The sequence below is a fragment of the Crinia signifera genome, chromosome 6, assembly GCF_055691185.1.
Source record: "Crinia signifera chromosome 6, ASM5569118v1, whole genome shotgun sequence".
In the NCBI taxonomy this organism is placed as follows: Eukaryota; Metazoa; Chordata; class Amphibia; order Anura; family Myobatrachidae; genus Crinia; species Crinia signifera.
The window spans coordinates 228,219,885-228,245,010 of NC_139222.1; the positions used below are offsets into that span (position 1 = coordinate 228,219,885).

Consider the following 25,126-nt stretch of genomic DNA (forward strand, 5'->3'; position numbering starts at 1 on the left):
ATTTTTCACTGTTTTCAATGCATTTCAATGGAAAAATCGGGGGCATCGCGTCGGTCGCGTCGCAGGCCACTCAAATTACCCCCGATGGCCAAGATTTGTGGCCGTGCTAGGAAACAAGTACCGAACTAACAATATTATATTATCTAATTGTATATTTTAATATCTTTGCAACAAGGTCCAAGACTGGACAAGGCCTTATTTTAAAGGTTAAAACTAGAATAGGACTCTGTGTAATACAGCTTTATCAATGTGCGCCCATCCACTACAAACAGTGGCCTGACAGCAGTTGTGCAAGTAAGGGGCATAGACCAGTACCGTGTACCATCATGACATTAGTAGCCAGTATGCTATACACCTTATCCCTGGCACCATTAAAGTCACTACCAATTGACTTGCAGCTCTTGGTATTGAGATGGCCCCAGGACCTGATTGACTTGGCGCAGACCAGCCACTCCTAGAGTATTATGAGAAATGGTGTGGAGTGTTGTGCAGATACCTTGTCTTAGTGCCCTGGGCCCCTGAGTGCTCAATTATGGGGTTGATCCAAGGTAGGTAGCTTTTAATTTGGATATATTTAAGTAATGAGCCATTATCATGTGGCTCCTTGCTGGCTAATTGTAGACCCAGATTAGGGTAACGGAGGTGTGGGGTTCGCTGCCGTTGGATTGGTTGGGCTGGATGGCTCCAGTGTAGCGCACCATTACATTCTATTAACACTTACTGTAATATTTTAAATTTCTTCACTAACATTATTTCTTTAATAGTATTAATATTTAATATTAATGAATTTCACTTTCTGTATGAAGCTGCGGCTTCTTACACTAATATTTATTAAAACTATATTTTTCACTGGTAAGCAGCACTGGCATTTCTGGATTATGGCTAGGGACCCCCAATATACAGAGAAGCCTTGACGACGGCTTGCGGGCTTATTCACACATTTGTGCAAATATATGTAACCATTATCTCTGAATTATATTATCATGTAGTGTTCAAGACTGGTTACTAATACTATTCAGTGTGCTAAAAGAAACAATGTATTTTTTTTCTTGCCCAGAATCAACCCTTCCTTTCATGCGACCGAGTGGTATTATTAAACTATTGAGCATCTGCCAGTATATGTATATGCCTCTAAGTGCTCAATCTGGCCCTGTGACCAGAGACCATTATACATGCATTTCTGGTGAGCTTTACATAGCCAATATAAAACAATGCATCAGCATTCACTTACATGGATCCAGCCCAAGGTTAGAAGGTTGTGCTGGTCTTGCACATTAAATAATTCTTCCACATTCTCCATGTCGCAGTAGTCTGGCCCAGCAGACTGCTTTGGTACAATGACGTGTGTGATGGTGAATTCGTCATGGGTCTACAAAATATAACAAAATAAGTGAATATTACAGCACATAAAGCTATACAAACATGTGTTCATGTATTTGTTCAGTTTCAGGCAAGTCAGTCTATTATGCTCACTCACATGCCCTGATAGAAATCAGGAGTGACTTCTCGATGACCCCATTACGCACTCCATGAAATTTGGGTAACATAGTTGTAGGCTAATAAACCTATTAGAGATACTCATTTATGGTAAAAGTAGGTGAGTTGGGGTGGAGGTATGCTTTTCCCTTTTCACGTAACCAACTGGTATTCAGACACCTGACTATAATACCAACAGGGACTGTGATGACATTGTATTTAAATACATATACATTAACGAGAAGCCCTAGCTCGCAATCGCCATTCCAGTTCAATCCAAAGGTGCTTGATGGAGTTGAGGTCAGTCTTTGCTTTGTGCAACGGGACACAGTCATGTTGGAATAGAAAAGGGTCTTCCCAAAATTGTTGTCACAAAAATGGAAGCATAGAATTGTTCAAAATGTCTTGGTATGCTGAAGTATTAAGATAAGAACACCCTTCACTGGAGATGAAGGGCCTAGCCAAACCCTCAAATAAACAGCCACATAGAATTATCTCTTCTTCAAACTTCAGAGTTGGCATATTGCAGTCTGACAGGTAACGTTCTCCCAGCATCTTCTAAACATAGACTCCCCATCTGTCTGCCAAACAGAGAAGCATGATTTGTTTCTCAACAAGTTTCCATTGCTCCACTGTCGGTGTGCTTTACACCACTCCATCCAACGCTTGGCATTAGACTTGGTGATGGGAGACTTAGGAGATCCAGCTGCTCAGCCATGGCAACCCATTCCATTAAGCTCCCGACGTACTGTTTGCTTTGTGCTTGATACCAGTGGATAGTTGGAACTCATCAACTATAGAATCAGTAGACCGTTAGTGACTTTTACGCATCATGCAAATGTATGGACGGCGATACTGGAAGTGCCACTAGATGGACTCGGAAGAAAGCCGTGTCAGGAGGAGGAAGCCACGCGCTGCTATGAACAAATAGTAAGGGATAGCTAGCAATACAATAACTCCCCACTGGACTATGGAAAAAGTAATCTGTTTACCTGGACTCTGCAGTTTATCTTGCAAAAGAGCTTAAACATTACATTTTTATTATTTTATGTATATTTTGGGGTACTTGTTTCCTAGCACGGCGCCCACTACTCCATTTACGTAGTGGGCTATTCAGGGTAAGGAAATCGCATCGCATGCCATTAATGGCATGCGATGCGATTTTTTATCGAATCCTATCTTATTAATGTATTCACTGACTTAGCCCATTAAAAAAATAGGATGCGATAAAAAATCGCATCGCATGCCATTAGTGGCATGAGATGCGATGCGATTTTTTATTGCATCCTATCTTTTTAATGGGCTAAGTCAGTGAATACATTAATAAGAAGTGTGGCGAGCGCAGCGTCTTTTTCATCACCCCACTATCCACGTCGGCATGGAGTTGATTTTATATAGTGTGGAAAGCGCAGCGAGCCACTGAGCCCGAAGCGTGGCGAGCCCCTCGAGGGGACGCAAAATCCATGTAATGTAATCCGCGTCCGCTCGAAACGCTTCGGGCTCGGTGGCTCGCCACACTATATAAAATCAACTCCGCACCGACGTGGATAGTGGGGTGATGACAAAAGTCGGCGGACGCGTTCCCCCTGCAGCGCTCGCCACGCTTCGGGGTGGCATGGATAGTGGGAGGGGTTGCGTTAAAATAAAAAAAATAAAAATCGCATCGCATTTCCTTATGGTGCCGTACGTAGAAAATCTGGGCGCCGTGCTAGGAAACAAGTACCTATTTTGGTATTGCAACACACTTTACACACCAAAGCGCTCTGTTTATTTTATTTTTTTAACCTTAAATTGCTTTTAACCTTTTACAGAGCTGCTGCACATAACAAGCGCAGGAGGCAATTATCTTTTCGCATAGTACGTACATGTACACATATACTGTACAGTGCTATTTTTCAGCAGAAACTCCGTTCCTGAACCTCATCGGGAATGACATCAGGAATGACATCATCAGGAACTGGGTTGCTGAACCTGTTCTGGGCCAAAATGTACTTTCCATAAGATACGTTTTATTTTAAAGTACCTGTGAGTGCCTATGTTTCTAAATACAATATATACATCTCTCTCTCTCTCTCTCTTATCTTTCTCTCTATCTATTTTTATTTAATCGATCCACCCCCAGATCTGGAGTATATTATGATGTGTTAGTATGGCCAGTTTTGAGACGTCTTCCTCATAGATAAAAAAAAAAGAGAGAGAACAAATATCTAAGTGCAGCACAGACGGTGTAATGTTAGCATAACAGCCTCACAGCACCAAGGTCATGGGTTCAATTGCCACCATTGCCTAACTGTGTGGAGTTTGTATATTCTCCCTGTACTTGCGTGGTTTTCCTCTGGGTACTCCGGTTTCCTCCCACATTCCAAAAATAAACAGGTAGGTTCATTGGCTCCCAAAAATTTAATCCTAGAATGAATGTGTGCGCTGGTGCAGGGACGGATGTGAATGTTCAAATATTCTATGTAAAGCCTTGCTGAGTATGTGTGTGCTATATAAATTACTGATAATAATATTAATAAGTGCTAAAGTATGTCGGTAAGCAATTCTGGCTCAAACCCCAGAAACTGAAGATTGTAGCAAACCATTCTGGCTCCAGGCAAGGAAGAGACACGAGATGGCTAGACAGCATTAATATGATACAGCTAGGACTTGGTAAAAGGCTCTGTGGTCAAGTGACAATGACAGAGTGTCCTGGTGCTATTTGTGGTACTCATTCAACTACATTCATTGAACAGCAATGGAGAGCTTTATCCATTATTAAATATCAAGACTTGGTTCAGAAAGGAAATAAATAACAGGAGTTAACCTACTCAATCTTCATAAGAGTTTGTGTCCTTCACGATACATATTTTATACATATTATAAATAAAAACACACTATTATTATTATATTTCCATTTATAAGGCGCCACAAGTGTTTTACAGCACTGTACAAAGGAAAAGTACAGGGAGAACTAAATAAAGCACAGGTAAAAAGAGCGCCACAATTCAATACAATGTGGAGAGAAGAGGGCCTTGACAACGGGATATATATCCTATCAGAAGAGTACAGACATGTATACAGTATGCATCTAGATGAAGAGAGCTTAATAGCAGCCTGCAGTGTGAACATTCTGCTACACTAAAATCTGAGCCCTTTAGAAATCTGACTCTAAACAAGGCTTCTAGAATTTAAGCTTTGCCAGTAATACTTTGGGACTTGTTTCCCAGTTGTGGTGATATTCATGTTGTTCCCCACTAAAGGAAAAAGATTTGGAAATCATTACAGCTGTTAAAAAGATCTGTTATTTATCTTTTTATTTTGTAACCGTTTGCATGTTTAGGGATACTTATGTATAAATGGTTAGCATTACTGCCTCACAGCACTGAGGTCATGGGTTCGATTCCCACCTTGAACCTAACTAACTGTGCAGAGTTTGTATATTCTCCCCGTGCTTGCGTGGGTTTACTCCGGGTACTCCCGTTTCCTCGCACAATACAAAAATATACTGGTAGGTTAATTGGCTATCAACAAGAATAACCCTAGAATGTCTGTGTGTGCGTGTACATGTGGTAGGGAATATAGATTGTAAGCTCCACTGGGGCAGGGACTGATGTGAATGTTGAAATATTCTCTGTAAAGTGCGGCGGAATCTGTGTGCGCTATATAAGAAACTGGTAATAAATAAATAAAATAAATATAAAAAAGCTTTATATAAGAATTGTATCTAAATTAAACTTAACAATATTCATAAAATTGTGTACGTTATGCTCTTATAGAAAGCAGACCCTTTACATGAGTATGTATTAAAGTTTTTTTTACAGGTGTGTGTATGTTCTTGGGATTTTTGTTCTGTTGTTCTGTAGTAGGACTACAAGTCCCCGCGGGCCCATTAATGCCCTGCATGCTGGAACTTGTGGTTCTCAAAGTCCCAGCAAGTGGGAGGAGGAGCTTGCTGAGCCATGTAGATCTACTACAAAACCCTATATATATTTTTAATCAGTTTATTTTTATACTTTGTTTTTCCAACAACAGCCCACCACCCACAGCCCAGGTGTGGCGGGGACAGCCTGGGCGGGGGTTCCCCTGGAGGGGGGAACCCCTTTATTGGGGTAGCCCCCACTCCCCCAGAGACCCGGCCAGGGCTCACCAGCCACTATTCTTATGTTTTGGCTGGGGAACCTTGTAAAAAGTGTCCCCTGACTGTGGTTTGTGCTCAATGCTGGTTTCCAAATATATGGGGGACCCCTACTCCTTTTGTTCCCTGTGTTTTGGGAACCATGACCTTGCCAAGAGCCTGGTACTGGTTATAGATATATAAGGGATGCAGTCAATTTACCTACAAATCAATATCCAGACGGTCAAAATACCGGCAACCATTGACCGACGGTCAAAATACAGACAAGGTCAAAATACCTACATTTAAAATGCAGACACGGTCAAAATACAGACATTTAACTTGGGGGATGCGGTACTACATTTGACTGTCCATGTCGCACCGACATGTGCCGACAGGCGGAATTTCATGCCGTACCATCCACTAGGGCATGGAGGGAGAATAAAATAGTGTGCCAAGCGTAGCGAGGCACCGTGCCCGAAGCATGGCGAGCGCAGCGAGCCATGCGAGGGGACGTGGTACACTCATACGGGTTTTACTCATACGGGTTTGTCCACCTATGCCAACATACAGACATGCCAACATACAGACCAACAAAATATGACTAACTTCTTTATACTTTTTGACCTGTGTGTGTGTTTGACCTTGTCTGTATTTTGACCGTCGGTCAATGGTTGTCGGTATTATGACTGTCGGGATTTTGACTGTCGGTATTTCATACCGAATCCGTTATACTCAGGAAGGGGGACCCCGCGACTTTTATTATTATTGTTATTTTATTTTTTTACACAGAGAAGCCTGCATGGATCTGGCTGATCCCTGCAGGCTTCAGCCAAATACACCTAGAAAAGGAGAAGTATTTTCAAGTCATATTTTCTGCTGAATTATCAGCCAAATTCAGCAGTAAATAAGCACACCACCATAGAACTCATGGCCATATACAGGCGAGTTCTATCGATGGTATACCAGAATTCGGCTGACGTTGCCGTATGTACATATGGAAAATCAGCTGAATTAGCAGATGCTAATTTACCAGCCGTATTTGACATCTAATGGGTATGAATATGTGCATTCCTACCCATTCGATCTTTGTAAATTACCCCGTGTGCATATATCATTAATTCAAGATATGTAAGTTCAAAAAACGATATAAATATATATATATATATATAAACACCATCTTACCAGTTTGCCACAAAGAATCCCACATGTTTCAATCCCCCTTGTTGTGTTTGCATCCGCCAGTTGCAGAAATTTGTGAGAAAGATCTTTGGGCAGAACAACCAATCGAAGGCCTTCCACAATTTCATCTGAAAAATAGAAAAGGTATTTAAGAGAAGTAACACATACTCACAAAATACCTTAGATATGGTTCCATCCAGGGACTGCACTAAGCTTGGCTACACCAGGTGTGGTAAAGGGTCATGGAATAGCCGGAAGCCTCAGTTTTCTTCGAAAGGTCTTGTGGGAAGCCCCTGTTTATATGACTCTGGGAGCAGCCCGATATCTTCTTCATTCACCAGAGTCTGCACTCCTGGCTCCTCCTCAGTGACAGGAGCTGAGTGCTGCATGAGAAGGTCACAGTGCGGCACCGGCTCCCTGTCATAGAGGAGGCAACTTTTTGCAGCCCATCGATCAGTTAGTCACCACCCCGCCACAGTTTAATCCCGAAAGTGATTGCAGCCATGCGAAGAGAGTGAAATCCATTCGTAATCACTCACCATCTAATGTACTGCCCCTGAGTGTAGTGGTCGTGTATGCCAAGACTTACATGGCGCTGCGATGGCCGTTGGGAGATTGGGACCGCTGCTGACATCAGCAACTTGCAAATGCACCCAGCGCACCATGCACGCTCTTTCGATAATTGTTAAATCCTTGATAAGCCGCAGTTCATGCAGCGTGCCTATTACACCCCCCTCTCCCCGCATACTTATGTTCGGCATCCCAGTAGTTAGGATTATTCTGGCGGTAATCAGGATGCTGGAATTACTAATATGATACATTTTACCAGTACTTAAACATTCCATTTCCATTTGCAGTACAATTTAGTACAAGAGGTCATCTCCTGCAAGAAAGGGGTTATAGCTGTACACACACGCTGCAATCCTGCGCAGTGACAGTATTGTCTATCATCCATGGGTGGCCAAAGTAGACAAGCTCCAGCTATAAGGCCAATGGAAGTCATCTTCCGTCCTGCTAGATAACGAGTCTATGCATTTAAATAGCATAATTATCAGGCCAAGTTGTGTTTTCGGTTTAGTTGACCTTTCAATGATAGAAATTAAATTCTGACCTTTAGGCTTTAAGTATCTATAGATAACCTCAGTCATCTTCAGTGTCCTACATCATGTGGTTCTCTCAGCAAATGTAAGAGGTTCTTGTGCAGGACTAGTTAAATGAACCTGTACACACAGATAGCCACACGGACAATTCAGATCAGTAGCGACTGTAAGCACTTACTTTGTACGGCACTTAGAGTTGCTGCTGGCTTTAAGGCCCTAGTAACAGGAGGAGACTGCCCAGCACACATGGCTGCATCGTTCTTTACAGCTGCTCCAGAAAGTGAATTGGCCACAGAGTGGGGCTTAGTAGAGGAAAAACAAGACGTAATGCTGCCATCAGTCTGCTCCGAGACCTTGTTCTTAGTGATATCTTTATTCCTCTGCTTGTCCCGGATCTGGTCCTGTTTCCTGAGCTGATCCTGTTTCCGGAGCTGGTCCTCAAAAAAGCTGAATTGCTCAGTCTCCATTTGCTGCTGTCGTAGTTGTGCCACGCGCTTCTTCTCTGCCTCTATGAGTTGTTGCTGCTCCATTTTCTTCAGACATTCTGCTTTGCGTTTGTTCTAAGGATAAAATGTGTTAATTGTATAAATTCTATTCACTCCAAAAGATGTGTGCCAACATAATCGTCCTAAGTCATTGCGTCAGTTTACTACTTACGATATACTGTATACCTCTGTGTGACCTCCCCCATTCGCATTCTTCCCATTACATGCAGAACTATCCTCACACAAGTTCACTCTCAAATCAACTGAGCTGCTGTGAGCATTCTTAGAATCCGATTAGTAATAATTCGGGGACATCCAGGAGATCAAAAACAAAAACTGTGACCCTAACTATGGGCCTTATTCTAGTTCACTCTTTCTGACAAAATCCTTCTTAGATGGACAAAACCATGTGCACTGCAGGTGGGGCAGATGTAACTTGTGCAGAGAGAATTAGATTTGGGTGGGGTTTTACTGCAATGTGAGATCTATATTGCAGTGTAAAAATAAAGCAGCCAGTATTTACTCTGCACAGAAACAAAATAACTCACCTAAATTGAATTCTCTCTGCACAAGTTACATCTGCCCCCCTGCAGTGCACATGACTTTGTCCATCTAAGAAGGATTTTGTCAGAAAGAGTGAACTAGAATAAGGCCCTATGTAACATATGCTATGAGTGTTCGGTTTAGAGGTTTTTGGTTGAAAATCAAATGACCGAGCCAAAACGCATTCATGGGTCCCTCCACCTCTCTCCTCACTTGTCTCAACTTCATTCTCATGGTGATAAAATGGAAGGTGATAACGCACCACCCAATCAGCTACTGCAACGTAACAGGCTTAGTTTGAAAAATGACAGTTCAGAGCTGACTGGCTGGTGCGCTATCTCCTTCCACTTTATCACTTCACCAGGCTTAATACATCTGCCCCTCAGAGTGGTATCCTTCCCTCTAAGACCATTGTAACCTCCTCCTATCTGGCCTCATTCTGTCTCACTTCTCACCTCCATCTATTCTAAACATTGCTGCTCATCACATTTTCCTCTCCCGCTGTGCAGTCTGCTTCACTTATTTATTACCAGTTATTTATATAGTGCATACATAGTCTGCAGCATTTTACAGAGATCATTTGGCCTATCCAATCAGACCCTGCCCCTACCACATGTGCACACACACACATACACACATACATACATACATACATACATACATACGGTGGTTAATTCTTATTGGAACCGATTTATCTTCCAGTACATTTGGGATTCTGGGAGGATACCAGATAAACCAGAGGAAAGCCATGCAAGCACATGGAGAATATACAAACTCCACATCACAGAGGCCATGGTGGGAATTCATCCCATGACCTCCAAACACCTCTCAAGATCCAAAACAAACTCACTGTCACACCCATAAGCCTTAATCCACTCCACTCATTCTAAATCCAGAACCTCATCTTCATATTTTACCCTCTCCACTCCTCCCACCTCCACCCTGGTCACTTCTTCTCACAAGTGGAACTCACTCTCACCCCTACTCAAACGATTTACCAGTCGCCCCCAGATTTTAATGCACACTGAAAAAAAACAAAAAACATACCTTTCTATTAAAGCTAAGCATTCCATCTCATAACTGGATCCTCTCCTCCCCAATACATTGTTCCCAGATCATATTCCAATTGATCTCCCCTTAGTAAGTAAGCACTCAGAGTCAGGTTCCTCCTCCCTCTTGTTCACTTCTCTAGCACACTGGACCTTTTCAGATTCCATCAGTCCTCCATGCATTAGTTTTGCGTCTGCGCATGCACGTTTAGGCGCATGTGCAGACACAGGGTGCGTACACCCACGGCAAACTTTCTGTTAGCCGGGTGCACGCACCCTACACATCGAGTGGGGGCGGAGAAGGGCGTGGGGCGCCGGGCAGTCCCATCAGCATATGGGAACGCCCAGGCTAATGAGGCCGTGACGGACTGCAGGGGGCGGACAGCTGACATCACCGGATGTCAGCCATCCGCCCTGTCCTTGCACAGAGCGCCCGCAGTTTAGAGTGACTATATAGGTCTCTATGAACTGCGTGCGCGGGAGAAATCATTCGATGGTCTGCGGCCATCAAATGGATGATTATGTAAATCCATCCATTCCCAGCTGTGCAGGGGGTAATGCTTGCTGGGCTGGGGGTATGGGGGGTGGCGTATGATGGACTCGCAAGGCTGTGAAGTTTGTAGCCTTGCGAGTCAATCAGAATAAGGTCCCATGTCACCAGTGCTCCGACCCCTTGTCTCTATTTCCCAGTCAGTGACTCTAGAGTACAGGATCATTGATTACTGTAACTACTCGGAGCCTTGGAGGATGGAGAAAGAGAAAGTACCAGACAATCAGCTCCTAACTGCTATGTTACAGGCCGTGCTTGGAAAATAGCAGTTAGCAGTGGAGTTGTTGGTAATTTACCTCTCTCAATTTTATCTCTCTGCAAGGCTTAGTACATCTCTCCCTTTATATATGTTCTCCTTTATGTTTTGAGGGCCTGGCCCCGCAAGCCATGGAATCCCTGATACTTAATTAACCCTTTTTATGATGTGTGTGGGTCTTTTTAGGTCTTTTTTTTCTGTCTAAATATAAAAATTAGCCACGATACGTATTTTCTGATGCTGTATTAACAACTTTGTTGAGGCCCATGTTTTACATGGTTTCATTTTGTTTTTTTTCTTTTGTTGTTTCTACAGTGGATTTCTTGTAAAATACAAAGTACAGGATTTAAATATAAAAAATGGCAGCACCCTGGCAGTATTATACCAAACGCCTACAAATGCCTATAAAGACAGAGACAACAGTAATATCCAGTGCCACTTACTATGCCTTTCAAGTATTCTTGATATTCCAGATTATATTTCTTGAGAAGATCTTTTTTAAGGTCATCTGTCCTCGGAAATGCAACCTCCTTCAATTTCTTAAGGGAAAACAGGAAATATATCGCAATTATTGTATAAAACATTATATTATTCCTGTTAATATATTATATAAAACTCACCATTTGCCTATACATTTTCACAACGACATAGGCAAAGGCCACTTGTGTGATATTGATATGTAAAAATATAACACCTGAGTGATCCTTTATCCTACACCTCTGAGGCATCCAAATTGTGGGCTGAGCCAATATTGTATTCATGAGAATGTGGATGATCCATTTACTAGGATCTTGTATCTCGGGACTATAAAGAAAGTCTCCTGTGAGGATAGTGGTTCCTAAGGTTAGCATTCACTAGGGTGCTGGCCGAGGAGTGGGTAGTGCCACCCGCTGACATGGTGGAATGACAGCGGGTGGCACTTGGATAGGAATCACATAGTTGTTCTGATTAAGCAGATAGGACACCAATAAACATCAAATCATGATCAGCCCCCCTCCCAGCCACCACTGTCAGACTTGTATTAGCTAGTCAACCTTCTGCATGCCCCATCAATGACAGCATGGGGTCAGGCAGAAGGGTAATAAATCTATAGTCTGTTGGCAGCTGGGGCTGGGGGGGGCAGGTTGATCATGATCCATCTCTGGTCAGTGTCCTCTCTGCTCGGCTGCTGCTCCCAATCGGTTCTCTGTGGTACCAGTCTGACCACAGCGACTGCAACTGGACAATGCTCTGTGGGTGGATGGGGGGGGAGGAGACTACTTCCTGTGCCATCTGTAGTACACTTGGGAGTGTTTTTATTTTTTTGCTGCATTTGTGAATCGAATAAGACGCACAATAAATAAAAATACGGTGAGCTACATCACTCGGTTCGACTCAGTCACGCTGCACACAGGTGCTTGTGTATTACACTATCAAAATGCAATTAACAAGTTACACAAATATCAATACAGTACATTAAATTAAATTACACACACTAATCACATCATTATGTACTTGGTGAGTTAGACAATACAGGCTAATCAGATTCTGTCCTATTTCAAACACTTGTAAAATAACTGTTAGAAGCTGGGAGGATTCTAGTATTCCATACTACCGGTCATGAACATACTACTCCATTGGTATTCTTTCTATTTTTGGAATGAAAAACATAACATTTGGAATGAAGAAGGAAACTGACATTTCTTTGGTGGACATTTAAACATTTATTACTTAAGGGGTGTTGTATTTCTTTATGAAGTTTATTGTATATATTTAGCACCAGTGTGTATCCCACTATTTTTCTCTTTCTGTATCTTGTTTGGAGGGTGATGACCCTCATTATTGGTCGATACACATTGGCCTTTATTCAGATCTGATCACAGAACAAATTTGTTCTCCCAATGGGCAAAACCATGTGCACTGCAGGTGGGGCAGATGTAACATGTGCAGAGAGAGTTACATTTGGGTGGGGTGTGTTGAAACTGAAATCATGTAAAAATAATGCAGCCAGTATTTACCCTGCACAGAAACAAAATAACTCACACAAATTTAACACTCTATACATGTTACATCTGCCCCACCTGCAGTGCACATATTTTGCCCATTTTGAGAACACATTTGTACTGCGATCAGATCTAATAAGGGCCATTGGCTGTGCTTGAAAGCAATCCACCCATATCCCAGTTCTACTGGCAATTGTAATAGGGCAAGGTTGACCAAAGATAAAAATGCGGGAACTGAGGTTGACCAACAGTTTTTATAAGAAAATCTTTTTCCACAGAATAAAAAAAAGTGATGTAAAATTTAACAAATGGTTGATGTATAGGAGAGTAAAAATGGATTTGCGTATAGGTAAATTCAACCAACCTTCAAAATATCTTGTTTTTCTGGGATTTCACATTGCTGGTAGTCTCGATGATTAGGCAGTTTCTCAACAAACAACCTGCAACAACACACAATACCTTTCACAGCCACGGTCAGGACACGATCAAACAGTTAAGGCTGGGTACACAACAGAAAGATATAGCATTCGTTCCAGCGACGAACCATATATCAGTAGCGGATCAGCAGTAGCCTAAACCAGATATGTCTGTAAATGACGTAATTCACAGATATATTGTGTCATGCGTATACGGGCAACCCACCGGCTGGGCGTATACTGGATGCAGGAACCGGCGACAGTGACATTACAACTGGGCGGGAAATGTAAACGCCCACCCAGTGATGTCTGACCCGACATATCGAGCAGCCGATTGGTAAGTATGTATAGCTTACCTAACTGGGAGCTCAGTCGGCATGCCAGGCAGTCGGTTGCTTTATCTTTCCAGTGTGTACCCCAGTCTAAGAGACTAAAATAGGACACTGCTGATTCCTCACGCTATAAACTTGTTGTAGAGAACAAAGGCATTTTCAAGGTTTCCTTCATCCAAATAAACAGAGGCCATTCTCTCCATCTCCACGCCAGACCGGAAGTAGCGCCTGGGAGTGATGTCATCATTGATGGTGATGTTACAGCCCAGTTTGCTTAGAGCACGGACACGCTCCTCTGGGCTTAGAGATACATCAGTGTGATCTGGTATAGCCACAAGTTTCTTCTGCAAACAAACAAAAAAGCAAGAGGTTATGGGAGGTACAAGATTAATGGAAGCACTACAGCAAAAAGCTACACCCCAGGCAGGGAAGAGGAACTGCATGGGTTTTCAAAGATGGTGGGTGCAAGAATGAACACTAGCTAGTGTATGAGCAGCTTCAACTCATTAGAAAAAGTTGACCATGAAATTTTCAAAAACACCATTGCTCTAACTTTAGCATGTAAAAATAATAACAATTATATACACAGTATTATATATATATTATCACATTGTTTAAAACTAGAATACTGAAATGTAAATACAATACTACTATGAATGTTGCTAATATAATACTACCGAGATATATAAAAAAAAAAAAAAAAAACACAAGCACTACAAATAGCATGAGGGAGGTGCTGGCTATCTTTTCTCTCAGCTGTATTAAACCAAAAGAAACGACTGCTGTCCCTGCTCCTTATGCTCTGAGACAGTTACAATAATTTACATAAGCTTATCAATGTCATTGTAGTGTTCAATTCCCCTCAGTCCTACAATGGCAAATGTAAAATAAGAATTACAGATCCCCCACCAGCTTGAGCCATACTTTTCTATGACATTCTTATTTTATATTTATATTTCACTATCCCCCCTTCCTTCCAGTAATCTTATTCATGTGTGATAGGGGTGTGGCTTATGTGTGATAGGGGTGTGGCTTAACGGGATACATCAAGAACCATCAACTATCAACCATACTCTGCCCACCCCTTAAGAAAAAAAACAATCCTTCATGGCTTTGTATCTTTCCTGGACAGCAACCATAAAAGTCTCTGAACTTTTTAGATTTTTACAAGTTATAAAACCTGTATATAACTAAATAGAAAGTTCTATAAATAAAAAGCACTATGCATAATAAACCAAATATAATTCACCAGTGCTGAAATGGAGATAGACTGTTCCATAGTGTCTTCAGATTTGATGGGAAGGGGCTGGTAATAAGCGTTAGAATCCTTCCATCTGCAACAAAAGGGGGAAGAAAGAAAATCAATGCTTACTTCACAAGTATCAAATAACGTCAGTGCCTCTGTTCTGTATGAATCACTGGTCGATAAGCAGGCACAGAAATCATAATGGTCTTAGTAATTTCAAGCACATGTCACAAACATTCAGCATCTTTTCAGAACATACAATCAATTTGTTCTACGCTCATTAGAAACTGATTTATTTCAACAAAAGGTTTAGGATTTTCAGCTGGGGAAAGATAAAGGCCCTTATTCTGATCGGTGCGGCCGGAGCCGAATATGCGGCCTGGACCGTGCGTGCGAAACCCCGCCTTCCATACGGATCGCCAACTCCGTCCGTATGCGGTAAGAAGCTGGCCGAACGGACCGCACGTGTATTTTTCACGGAATACGCCTCCTCCATCTAAGGGAACCTCCCCCATCATTCGATGGTCGCAGACCATCGAATGCAGGACCGAGTGCTCCACCAGCTCCCGCAACCTCAGACCACACGGACATGTTTCCGTGCAAAAGCAGGGATCTGGGCGGGCAGCTGACATCCGGCGATGTCATATGTCCGCCCCCTACACGTGCGTCACGACTGCATTACCATACGTACGCCCAGCGTTTGCATGGGAACGCCCATGAAACGCGGGGCGTATGCATATGGTAATGAGCCCAAATAGCCCTTCACGCCCCTCTCCACCCCCTGTTCGGAGTGTTCACAGATCATGCGGGATTTGGCTGTACGCCCCGCTCGCACATGCGCAGAGACGCCTCTGCACATGCGAAGACACAAAACATCGGCGGGCCGAACGCACGCGGATATATCCGCACCGATCAAAATAAGGGCCAAAGTGTGAAGAAGAAATAACAAAAAAAAGTCTCGGGGTACAAATAATTTTTCTTTAAATGTTACATTTCAAAATGATAGGCTTCTAAATTACAATTACATGTGTTACCCGCCTGTATAGATTTCTCACATAAAAATAGTATATTGTACATATAAAGTCTAACAACATAGGATATACAACTATAATATCACATATGTATATTATAGTTATTAAAATCAGTCCGCACTACAACAAGATCCACAAATAATACTCTGGGCAAATGTAATCCCTTTAAATAATTGAAAGCATTATTAAGCTCTAGGGTTGGGGATAGGACTCGGAGTAAGCGTACTCACCACTGGACTTCTGCATCACCTGACAACAATGGATGTGAAGACACTGCTGCACTATGAAGATAGAGATCGCTACATGCTGGGAACCACTGTTTTGTCAACATTCTAAGCATATGCACATCTGACATTCTAAACACACCGACATGGTGCATGACCAGGATGGCAAAACATAGCGGGCTTCTTATCCCTTGTTAACAATGTATTGAAATGTCGTTGTAATGCATGTAGTCAAACTGAACAGGTTGACATTTACAATATCAACATTATTATTATTATTAATCAAAATTATTAAAATGTCAACAGGCAACACGTCAATATTGTCAGAATGTAACATTAGGTTTAGGCTGTGATTGGGGGGGTTAGAGGTAAGCTGTAGGGAAGCGGGATAGGGTTATTCCCCCAGACAATCATTGCAGCAGCCACAGCGCACATGAGCGAAGTGTCAAACTATGATTGTATAGGATGCATGTACACACACCCATACACACTTTGTGGAGGTCATTCTGTTTGACTCGCAAAGCTGCAAATTCCGCAGCTTTGCGAGCTAACCAAATGCCGGCCGCCACCCGCATGAAGGTCCGCCTAGGGCACGAACGCCGACCAACAAATGTTTTCTACAGCGCTCGTAAATCCAAGTCACTCTCTGGTTTGTGGTGCCCTTGTACGGGAAGAGGACGGGCAGCTGACATCCGGTGATGTCAGTTTCCCACCTCCGGCACCTGCGTCACGGCCGAATTACCATGGGAATGGCCAGCATTGTCATGGGGACACCCATGAAACGCTGGGCATTCCAATGGGCGTGAGCCGTGTCCGCTGCCCCCTGACTATACAAGTTGCCGTGTCCATTAAAAAACGGAGCCTGGACATGTGCATAAATGCTTCTGCACATGCGCAGTAGCAAAACATCACTCCCCTGTGCGAACGCGCAGGGGAGCGTTCAAACTAGAATGACCTCCTTTGTGTAGAATTTATTTAGCAGCCAATATCCTACCAGTAGGATTTAGGAGAGTATAAGAAAACTGGAGTACCGGAGGGAAACTCCACAGAGAAAGGTCCCTCATGGGGAACCAAACTCAAGACCCCAGTGCTGTGAGAAAGCAATTCTGACAACGCTTCTGCTCCATGCACAAAAAGAAACTGCATGACCCAACTCACAAACCATAATATCCACATACTGTAGAATAATGAATAAATTATATATATAACCAGTGTATCACTCTGGAGGAAATTTACTAAGATATGTATTCTACTTCACATGTGATGTTGCTATGGGCAACCAATCAGATGCTGTCTACGATCTTCTAGAGGGTGCTAAATAAATAAGTAGATTATGGTTTCCCATAGCAACATAACATGTGAACTAGAATATACATGTTAGTAAATTTCCCCGCGATCAACTCTGAAACAGGCCCTTAGGCCATTGCTCACTCACCCAGCAAAACGCTTAGCATCCATATAATACATTTTTTTTTTTTCAAATTAAATGGTGCCGCTATGATACATCTCCCCAATATTTCCTTACCTGAGACAAGGAACACTCTGCATCAGCCCCATTGTGTGCTATGTGTAATGAGTCTGTAGGAAGCTTATTAATAATATTATTTACATGCCAGAGAGAGCAAAATGTACTGGTCTTTGGCATTTGGCTGCTGCAACTGCAATAGCCCTATAGGATAGCTTCTCCAACTTATACGTGCAGGGTGGCAGGTGGGCGGCAGTTAGTGATGGCCACTGGTCAGATCAGATTAATAGTGCCCAGCCTCTCACATATGGGCAATTGTACCAAGGCTTCGAGAGAGATAGAAAAGAGAAAGTACCGTCCAATCATCTCTTCACTGCCATGTTAAAGGCTTTGTTTGAAAAAATGTCAGGGCGGAGCTGATTGGATGGTAGTTTAGCCTCTATTTAGTAAAAAGTGTGGGTACTTGTTTCCTAGCACGGCGCCCATCGCATACCATAGTTAGTGGTGTGCGATGCGATGCGATATTCATGTTAAATTAACAGGAGTGCTTGTACAGTGACATATCGAATAGCATTGCATGACACCAAATGGCATGCGATGTGATTTTTAATTGTACAAGCACCCTGATGCGTGCTTACAATGTTAAATGCACCCCCATTGTCAACGCCACCCCCACTATCAAAGCCAACCTGAAGCGTGGTGAGTGCAGCGAGCCCGCGAGGGGCGGCGGTACGAGTCCTCCAACTTTTTCATACCCCCACTATCCATGTCAGCGTGGAGTTGATTTTAGATAGTGTGGTGAGAGTAGCGAGCCATCGAGACCGAAGCATGGATAGCGCAGCGAGCCCCGCAAGGGGAGGCGAAATACGAGCCCGAAGCGTGGCGAGCACAGCGAGAGGATGCGTAATACATGTAAAGTAATCCGTGTCCTCTCGTGCCCCGTGAGGGGACACGGATTACTTTACATGTATTACGCATCCGCTCGCCACGCTTCCGGCTCGTATTCGGCGTCCCCTTGCGGGGCTCGCTGCGCTCGCCATGCTTCCGGCTCGGTGGCTCGCTGCACTTGCCACACTATCTAAAATCAACTTCACGCCGACGTGGATAGTGGGGGTATGAAAAGGTCGGAGGACGCGTACCGCTGCGCTCGCAGAGACCACCTGGAAATTTTGGGCCAGATGCACTAAGCTCCAAAAGTGAAAAAAATAGAGAGAAATAAACAGCCATCCAATCAGCTCCTGCCTGACATGTCACAGACTGTGTTTGAAAAAATGTCAGGAAGTAGATGATTGGCTGGCTGTTTATCACTCTCCAATGTATCACTTTTGAAGCTTAGTGCATCTGGCCCCCTTTATCTTCTAGAAGATGCCAAATAAAAAAGAAGTAGATTCTGATTGGTTGCCCATAGCAACATCCCATGTGAAATAGAACAACCATCTTAGTAAATTTCCCTCTCAGGAATTACAAAAATATATATATGTTGACATTCAGAATATTGACATGACCATAATGTTAAAATGAAGAATATTGGCATAACATATTCTATGTTTAGAGTTTGTAATGTCAGAACTGTGACTGCTGATAAGTTCACTGTCAATACAACGCCGGCATTGAAACTATGCTAGATAGTCTGCATGTTTACATAATGACTACCTACTGTTCCACATTATTTTACCCACTTTTCTTGTTTTGTTTTTTGTTTTGGAGAAAATCACGGGAAGAGAAAATGAATGATTGCTATAAGAAATGAGGTAGCTTAAACCTCCCGGTTGGGGGCTGACAAGAAGGAACACGTACCTCACGGTGTCCCGACATTTTTGCATTTCCCTATCTGAAGCTGCAACTAAGGGTCCGATTCAGACCCGTTCGCACAGGTCTGAATATGGCCTTGTCCAGGATGGAGGGTTGAGTGTGCTTGCACATAGTCACTCATACGCATGTTCACACCCCGGAGCAAACACCCTCTGCAAGTTATACACTCATTAGGCAGGGGGCGGTCACAGGGGTCCGCCTCTAACATTTTATGGGCGTGCCCATAGAAATGAAGGGGGGAATGCAAACGTGCCCAGGCCTGCTCAGGGTGGGCGGCTGAAATACATTTTTTTCAGCTCCCGCCCCCAACTTGCTAATCTCCATGCAGGATAAAAGTATGTAAGTATAGGCTTACTTTTATCTGCGAAGGGAAGAAAAGTCATTCCATGGTGAGCAACCATCCAATGATTTTTCCTCTGTGTGGCCGCATGCTAGCAGATAATAAATAAATAAATAAATAAATAAAAAACACTGATGGTTTGAATCCATCGCATTCTGATATCCACCCTTGCAGGACCATCGTTGCCTTTGGCAATAGTGCAACTGGCCATCGATAGTGTCATACTATGCAACGAATGACCATCAATGTTTTTACATATCAATGGTCATCCATTTTCTTTGACTGATTGGCCTGTGTGCAAATCAAATCACAGGGGCGGGGCTTCACGGGGTCGAGGGCAGAGCTCCGTGTCCCGGCCCCTTGGGGATAACAAGAAAAATGGGTACTTGTGTAGTTTCACGGCGGCACTGGGATCGCATGCGATTTGCATGCAATGCTACTTGTGCAGTTTTATAGCACCCCTGCACACGGATCGCATACCGATCGCACAATTTGATCGCATGTGCTGCGATGCAATGAAATTTAGCACACCCACACTATTACTTAGCACACCCCCACTATCCAAGTCACCCCAAAGTGTGGCGAGCGCAGTGAGCCCCACGAGGGGACGCGGTAGGCGTCCTCCTGACCTGTTCATACCTCCACTATCCACGTCGGTGTGGAGTTGATTTTATAAAGTGAGGCGAGCCCCACGTGGGGGCGCGTAAAACTAGCCCGAAGCGTGGGGACGCGGATTACTTGACGTGTATTCCACATCCGCTCGCCACACTTTAGAAAATCAACTCTATGCCGATGTGGATAGTGGGGGTATGAACAGGTCGGGAGGACGCGTACTGCGTCCGCTCGTAATGCTTCGGGGTGACGTGGATAGTGGGGGTGTGCTAAATTGCATCGCATGCGATTTGCGTGCATTGCGATCCGCGGGCAGGAGTGTTGTGAAACTGCACAAGTACCATCGCATCGCACGCAAACCGCATGCGATGCGATGCCAGTGCCTCCGTGAAACTACACAAGTACCGAAAAATGGAACTATTCATTTAAGCTTGACATCGATGATGGGAAACCATCTAGTTCTCCCCCATCCATGGCAAAACTATTCTACATTGGCCATAAACCATTGATGATTCAGAATCATCAATGGTTAATGGCCATCCCTATGTGGAATATGAATCCTGGAGAAAATGGCTACAGCAGCTACTCCTATGACACATTAGAGACATGACAGACCGTTTTCCAGGTAGGTTTAAGGATAAACACTATTATCACAACATCAATCTTTCATTAGGTTTCCTTCTCAAAGCTGTAATGTGTAAACACTGCTTTGTGAGTAATGTTACTGAAGTTCCACCACCCACACATTGGGACAAACACTGCCTGAGTGATCAAACCCTATTCCCTCACAGTAATGCATACACACTTTATATGTATGGAACATATGAGAAAAAAAAAAGCATCAACTGGTTTACAGTGGAAAAATCAATACGCTAGCTGCACAGCATTTTAAATGATCCTGCCAGAGCTCTGTTTAATATTAATAACTCGTGTCTTCCTATAACAGGAACATGTCTATGGGCAAACAGGACAGTATTCTTTGAAGGTTAATGTCCCATTTACTAGAACTGAAACATCTGGGTCAAAGCTGCACAAAAAAAAACCCTATTAAACCTATTAGGATGCTGATAACATGGGACTTAATGCATCTGTAAAAGACAGAAAATAATATTTTAGTGAAATCTTTCTTTACAATAAGTACACAGTCAGAAGTAACAGACACCTGGGGTGGAATTTAATAGGATGTGAAATTCAGAAAGTGAGAGATTTGAAAAGAAATCTCCAGTTTTTTTAAGGCGGCAATCATTCACACTGCAAAATTAAATTGGTTTTGCAGTATAAATGATTAGCGCTTTAATAAATCTGGAGATTTCTTACTAAACCTCTCACTTTATGAATCTCTCATCCTATTACATTTCACCCAGAGACTTTTATTAAATAGAAATTAGAATAAAATAATGTCCAGAAAGTCAATTAGGAACAATCTTTATAATTGGATAGTATGCAAGTTAACAGAGTTAAAACAAATAAGATGTTAAATAAACAGTTTTAACAGTCACACCCTCACATACAGCGAGAGAGAGAGAGAGAGATATTTATTACACACATACACACAACCGTTCAAAAGTTTGGGGTCACTTATAAACTTCCTTATTTTTGAAAGAAAAGAACAGTATTTTTTCAACAAAGATAACATTACATTAATCAGAAATACACTCTATACATTGGTAAGGTGGTAAATGACTATACTAGCTGCAAACGTCTTATATCTTATTATCTAAATAGGAGTATAAAGGCCCATTTCCAGCAACCATCCCTCCAGGGTTTGCAAATTGCATTAGAAGACTAATGGATGATTAGAAAACCTTTGTAAACACTTGTGCACATATTAGCACAGCTGAACCGGTTTTGCTTGTTAGAGAAGCTATAAAACTGGCCTTCCTTTGAGTTAGTTGAGTATCACATTTGTGGGTTCGATTATACTCTCAAAATGGCCATAAAAAGAGAACTTTCATGTGGAACTAGACAGTCTTTTCTTGTCTTCGACATGAAGGCTATTCCATGTGAGACATTGCCACGAAACTCAACTTTTCCTATAACGGTGTGTACTACTCCCTTCAGAGAACAGCACAAAAAAGGCTCTAACAAGAATAGAAAGAGAAGTTAGAGGCCCGATACACAACTGAGCAAGAAGACAAGTACATTAGAGTCTCTAGTTTGAGAAATACATGCCTCACAGATCCTAAACTGGCAGCTTCATTAAATGGTACATGCAAAACACCAGTGTCAACGTCTACAGTGAAGAGGGATGCTGGCCTTCTAGGCAGAGTAGCAAAGAAAAAGCCATACCGGAGACTGGCCAATAAAAGAAAAAAATTGGTCAGAGGAAGATTGGAAAAAAAAGTGTTATGGACTTATCGAAGTTTGAGGTGTTTGGATCACACAGACGAACATTTGTGAGGCACAGAACAAGTGAAAATATGCTGGAACACCATCTATTCTGACACCATCTATTAAGTATTGTGAAGGTCTGGTGCTGATTTGGTAAAGTGGGAAATTTGTATAAGGTAAAAGGGATTTTGAATAAGGAGGGCTATCACTCCATTCTGCAACGCCATGCCATACCCTCTGTGGAAAGCGCTTGATTGGGGCCAATTTCCTTCTCCAACAGGACTAAGGGTGGCCATACACACGCAGATTTATCTGCAGATCTGTCTGGTTACAACAAAAACATGGTTATGGATGAGAGCAAATCACAGTATACCATTTGCTTGGAAATGCTGGAAAACTGACAAATTGTCACTCATCCATAACCATGTTTTTGTTACAACCAGCCAGATCTGCAGATAAATCTTACTAGTGTATGGGCACCTAAAGACCCAAATAACACCTTCAAATTATGCAAAAACTATTTAGGGAAGATGCAGACAGCTGGTATTCTGTCTGTAATGGAGTGGCCAGCACAGTCACCAGATCTCAACCCCATTGAGCTGTTGTGGGAGCAGCTTCACCACATGGTACGCAAGAAGTGATCACAAGCCAATCCAACTTGTAGGAGGTGCTTCAGGAAGCAGGGGGATAAATTTCTTTAGATTACCTCAACAAATTAACAGCTAGAATGCCAAAGGTCTGCAATCCTGTAATTGCTGCAACAGGAATGACAAAAGCAAAGTTTGAAGGACAAAATTATTATTTAAAAATCATTATTTCTAACCTTGCCAATGTCTTGACTATATGTTCTATTCATTTTGCTACTCATTTGATAAATAAAAGTCAGTTTTCATGTAAAACATGAAATTATCTAGGTGACCCCAAACTTTTGAACAGTAATTTATATAATATATTAGTAGAAGGCTTTCTACACATGTAACCAGTGTTTGTACCAGCTCCTAACTGCCATGTTACAGACTACAGGCACAATGCAACAAACCTGAAAATATAACCAAACCTCCAAAAATGCAGTTTCTGATGGTGGTATTGACCATTTGAAGCCTATGGGCTCATATCACACCTCTTTGCTTTGAGGGATCGAATCAGACCTCCTCCCAGCACTCCTAGTGGTGCAGGCATCAGCCAGCGCATGCGCAGACAGAACTCTGGGTCATGAACCTGGAAGTCTTAAGCCCCATACATGCTAGCTCATGGTGCCTTCATGGCCGGTATCGGGGTACCGACATCGGCAAGTGCATCCACACTTGCCGATGCTGGCGGGGAGGGAGCAACGAGGGGAGCGGCGGCCATGCTGCAGCAAAGCCCTCGTTAACATCTTCATCTGTACATGTTAAGTCAAGGGATGGGGTTGTTAATGCGTGGGAGTGCGCATGTTTAACGATACCGAGTGTATGCACTAGAGGATATTGTAAAAGATATCGCTTAGAAATGGTCTTTTTACATTATCCTCTAGTGCAGGGGTGGCCAACTGGTCAGAGGGTAAAGAGCTGAAAAATATCGGTAGTCAAGCTAAAGAGCCAACATCATGCGCGCGCCGAAGGCGCAAATGCGCCAAAAAAAGGGGTGGTCTATTTTGACCCCTTGGGTGGGTGTGATACAAATATGCCTCCAATAGTGCAGTGCCATATATACATATGCCCCCATGGTGCCAGGTATGCACCACACGGTGCCGGGTATGCCCCTACAGTGCCAGAAAGCTGGTATGCCCCCACAGTGCCACAAACTGATATGCCCCCACAGTGCAAATATCCCAGCAGCAGCACTCACCGTTGTTGCAGCTGCTGCCAGGCAGGGAGAGGACAGTCTGGCGTCCCCCTGCAGTTCGACTCCTGTCATGTCACTGAGGGGAGGGGAGGAGAGCACACAAGCACAGCACACATCTCCTTCCCCCCTCACTTCCCTGTGACTGGTCTGTCCACCAATCAAAGCTCGCTGGCCGGCTCCTGATTGGCTGCTGGCCACGGCCTCTCCTCCCCTCAGAAGGAGAAGGGATTCAGGGAACCGGGAGCAGTGGGGACTGGCATGGGCGGCGGGCAGTGGGCAGCAGTGGGAGCAGGAGCCGCACTTTACAAGGGGGAGAGCCGCATGAGGCTCAAGAGCCTCGGGTTGGCCACCACTGCTCTAGTGTATGGTGCCGACAAATGACGGCTCTTTTTAGCAAAATATGTCCTTTTTGATCTGGTTGCATCTCATTAATAATGCGATAATGACGTATCCCACCCGGGGCTTGAAAAATTACAGTTAGGAACTGGTTGGTTGGTACAATACTTTATCTCTGTCCAGTTTACCCATCTTTAAGGCGGAGTACATAGACTACCATATTTATTTATTTAAACATACTGATCAATATCTTTTCAGTTGGTAAAATAGAGGCTGGCCAAATACAGGTCATAAGGTGCCCATACACAGAGCGATGTGATCCGTGCGATGCAATACGTGCTCCTGCGCACATCACATCGCATAGCACAAAAAGTATGTGCAGCCCGTACTTTTTGTACTAGATCACATTGCATCTAGTACAAAAAGCATGCTGATTGC

General features: G+C 43.2%; 1 protein-coding gene across 2 annotated transcripts in view; it reads right to left on the minus strand.

Moving 5' to 3' along the window:
* Nucleotides 1-25,126, minus strand: part of STAMBPL1 (STAM binding protein like 1) — a 62,425-nt gene that overhangs the window by 7,552 nt on the left and 29,747 nt on the right. The window contains exons 2-8 of one of the 2 annotated variants that reach the window (XM_083149050.1): nucleotides 14,717-14,801; nucleotides 13,594-13,811; nucleotides 13,084-13,159; nucleotides 11,181-11,276; nucleotides 8,033-8,414; nucleotides 6,758-6,882; nucleotides 1,232-1,369 (exon numbers count right to left, since the gene is read on the minus strand). In XM_083149050.1, coding sequence (XP_083005176.1) covers nucleotides 1,232-1,369; nucleotides 6,758-6,882; nucleotides 8,033-8,414; nucleotides 11,181-11,276; nucleotides 13,084-13,159; nucleotides 13,594-13,811; nucleotides 14,717-14,746 — 1,065 coding nt within the window. In that variant the 5' untranslated portion in view covers nucleotides 14,747-14,801. Of the gene's footprint in view, nucleotides 1-1,231; nucleotides 1,370-6,757; nucleotides 6,883-8,032; nucleotides 8,415-11,180; nucleotides 11,277-13,083; nucleotides 13,160-13,491; nucleotides 13,812-14,716; nucleotides 14,802-25,126 lie in introns of those variants that run through there. The other variant, XM_083149051.1, reaches the window with a different exon arrangement.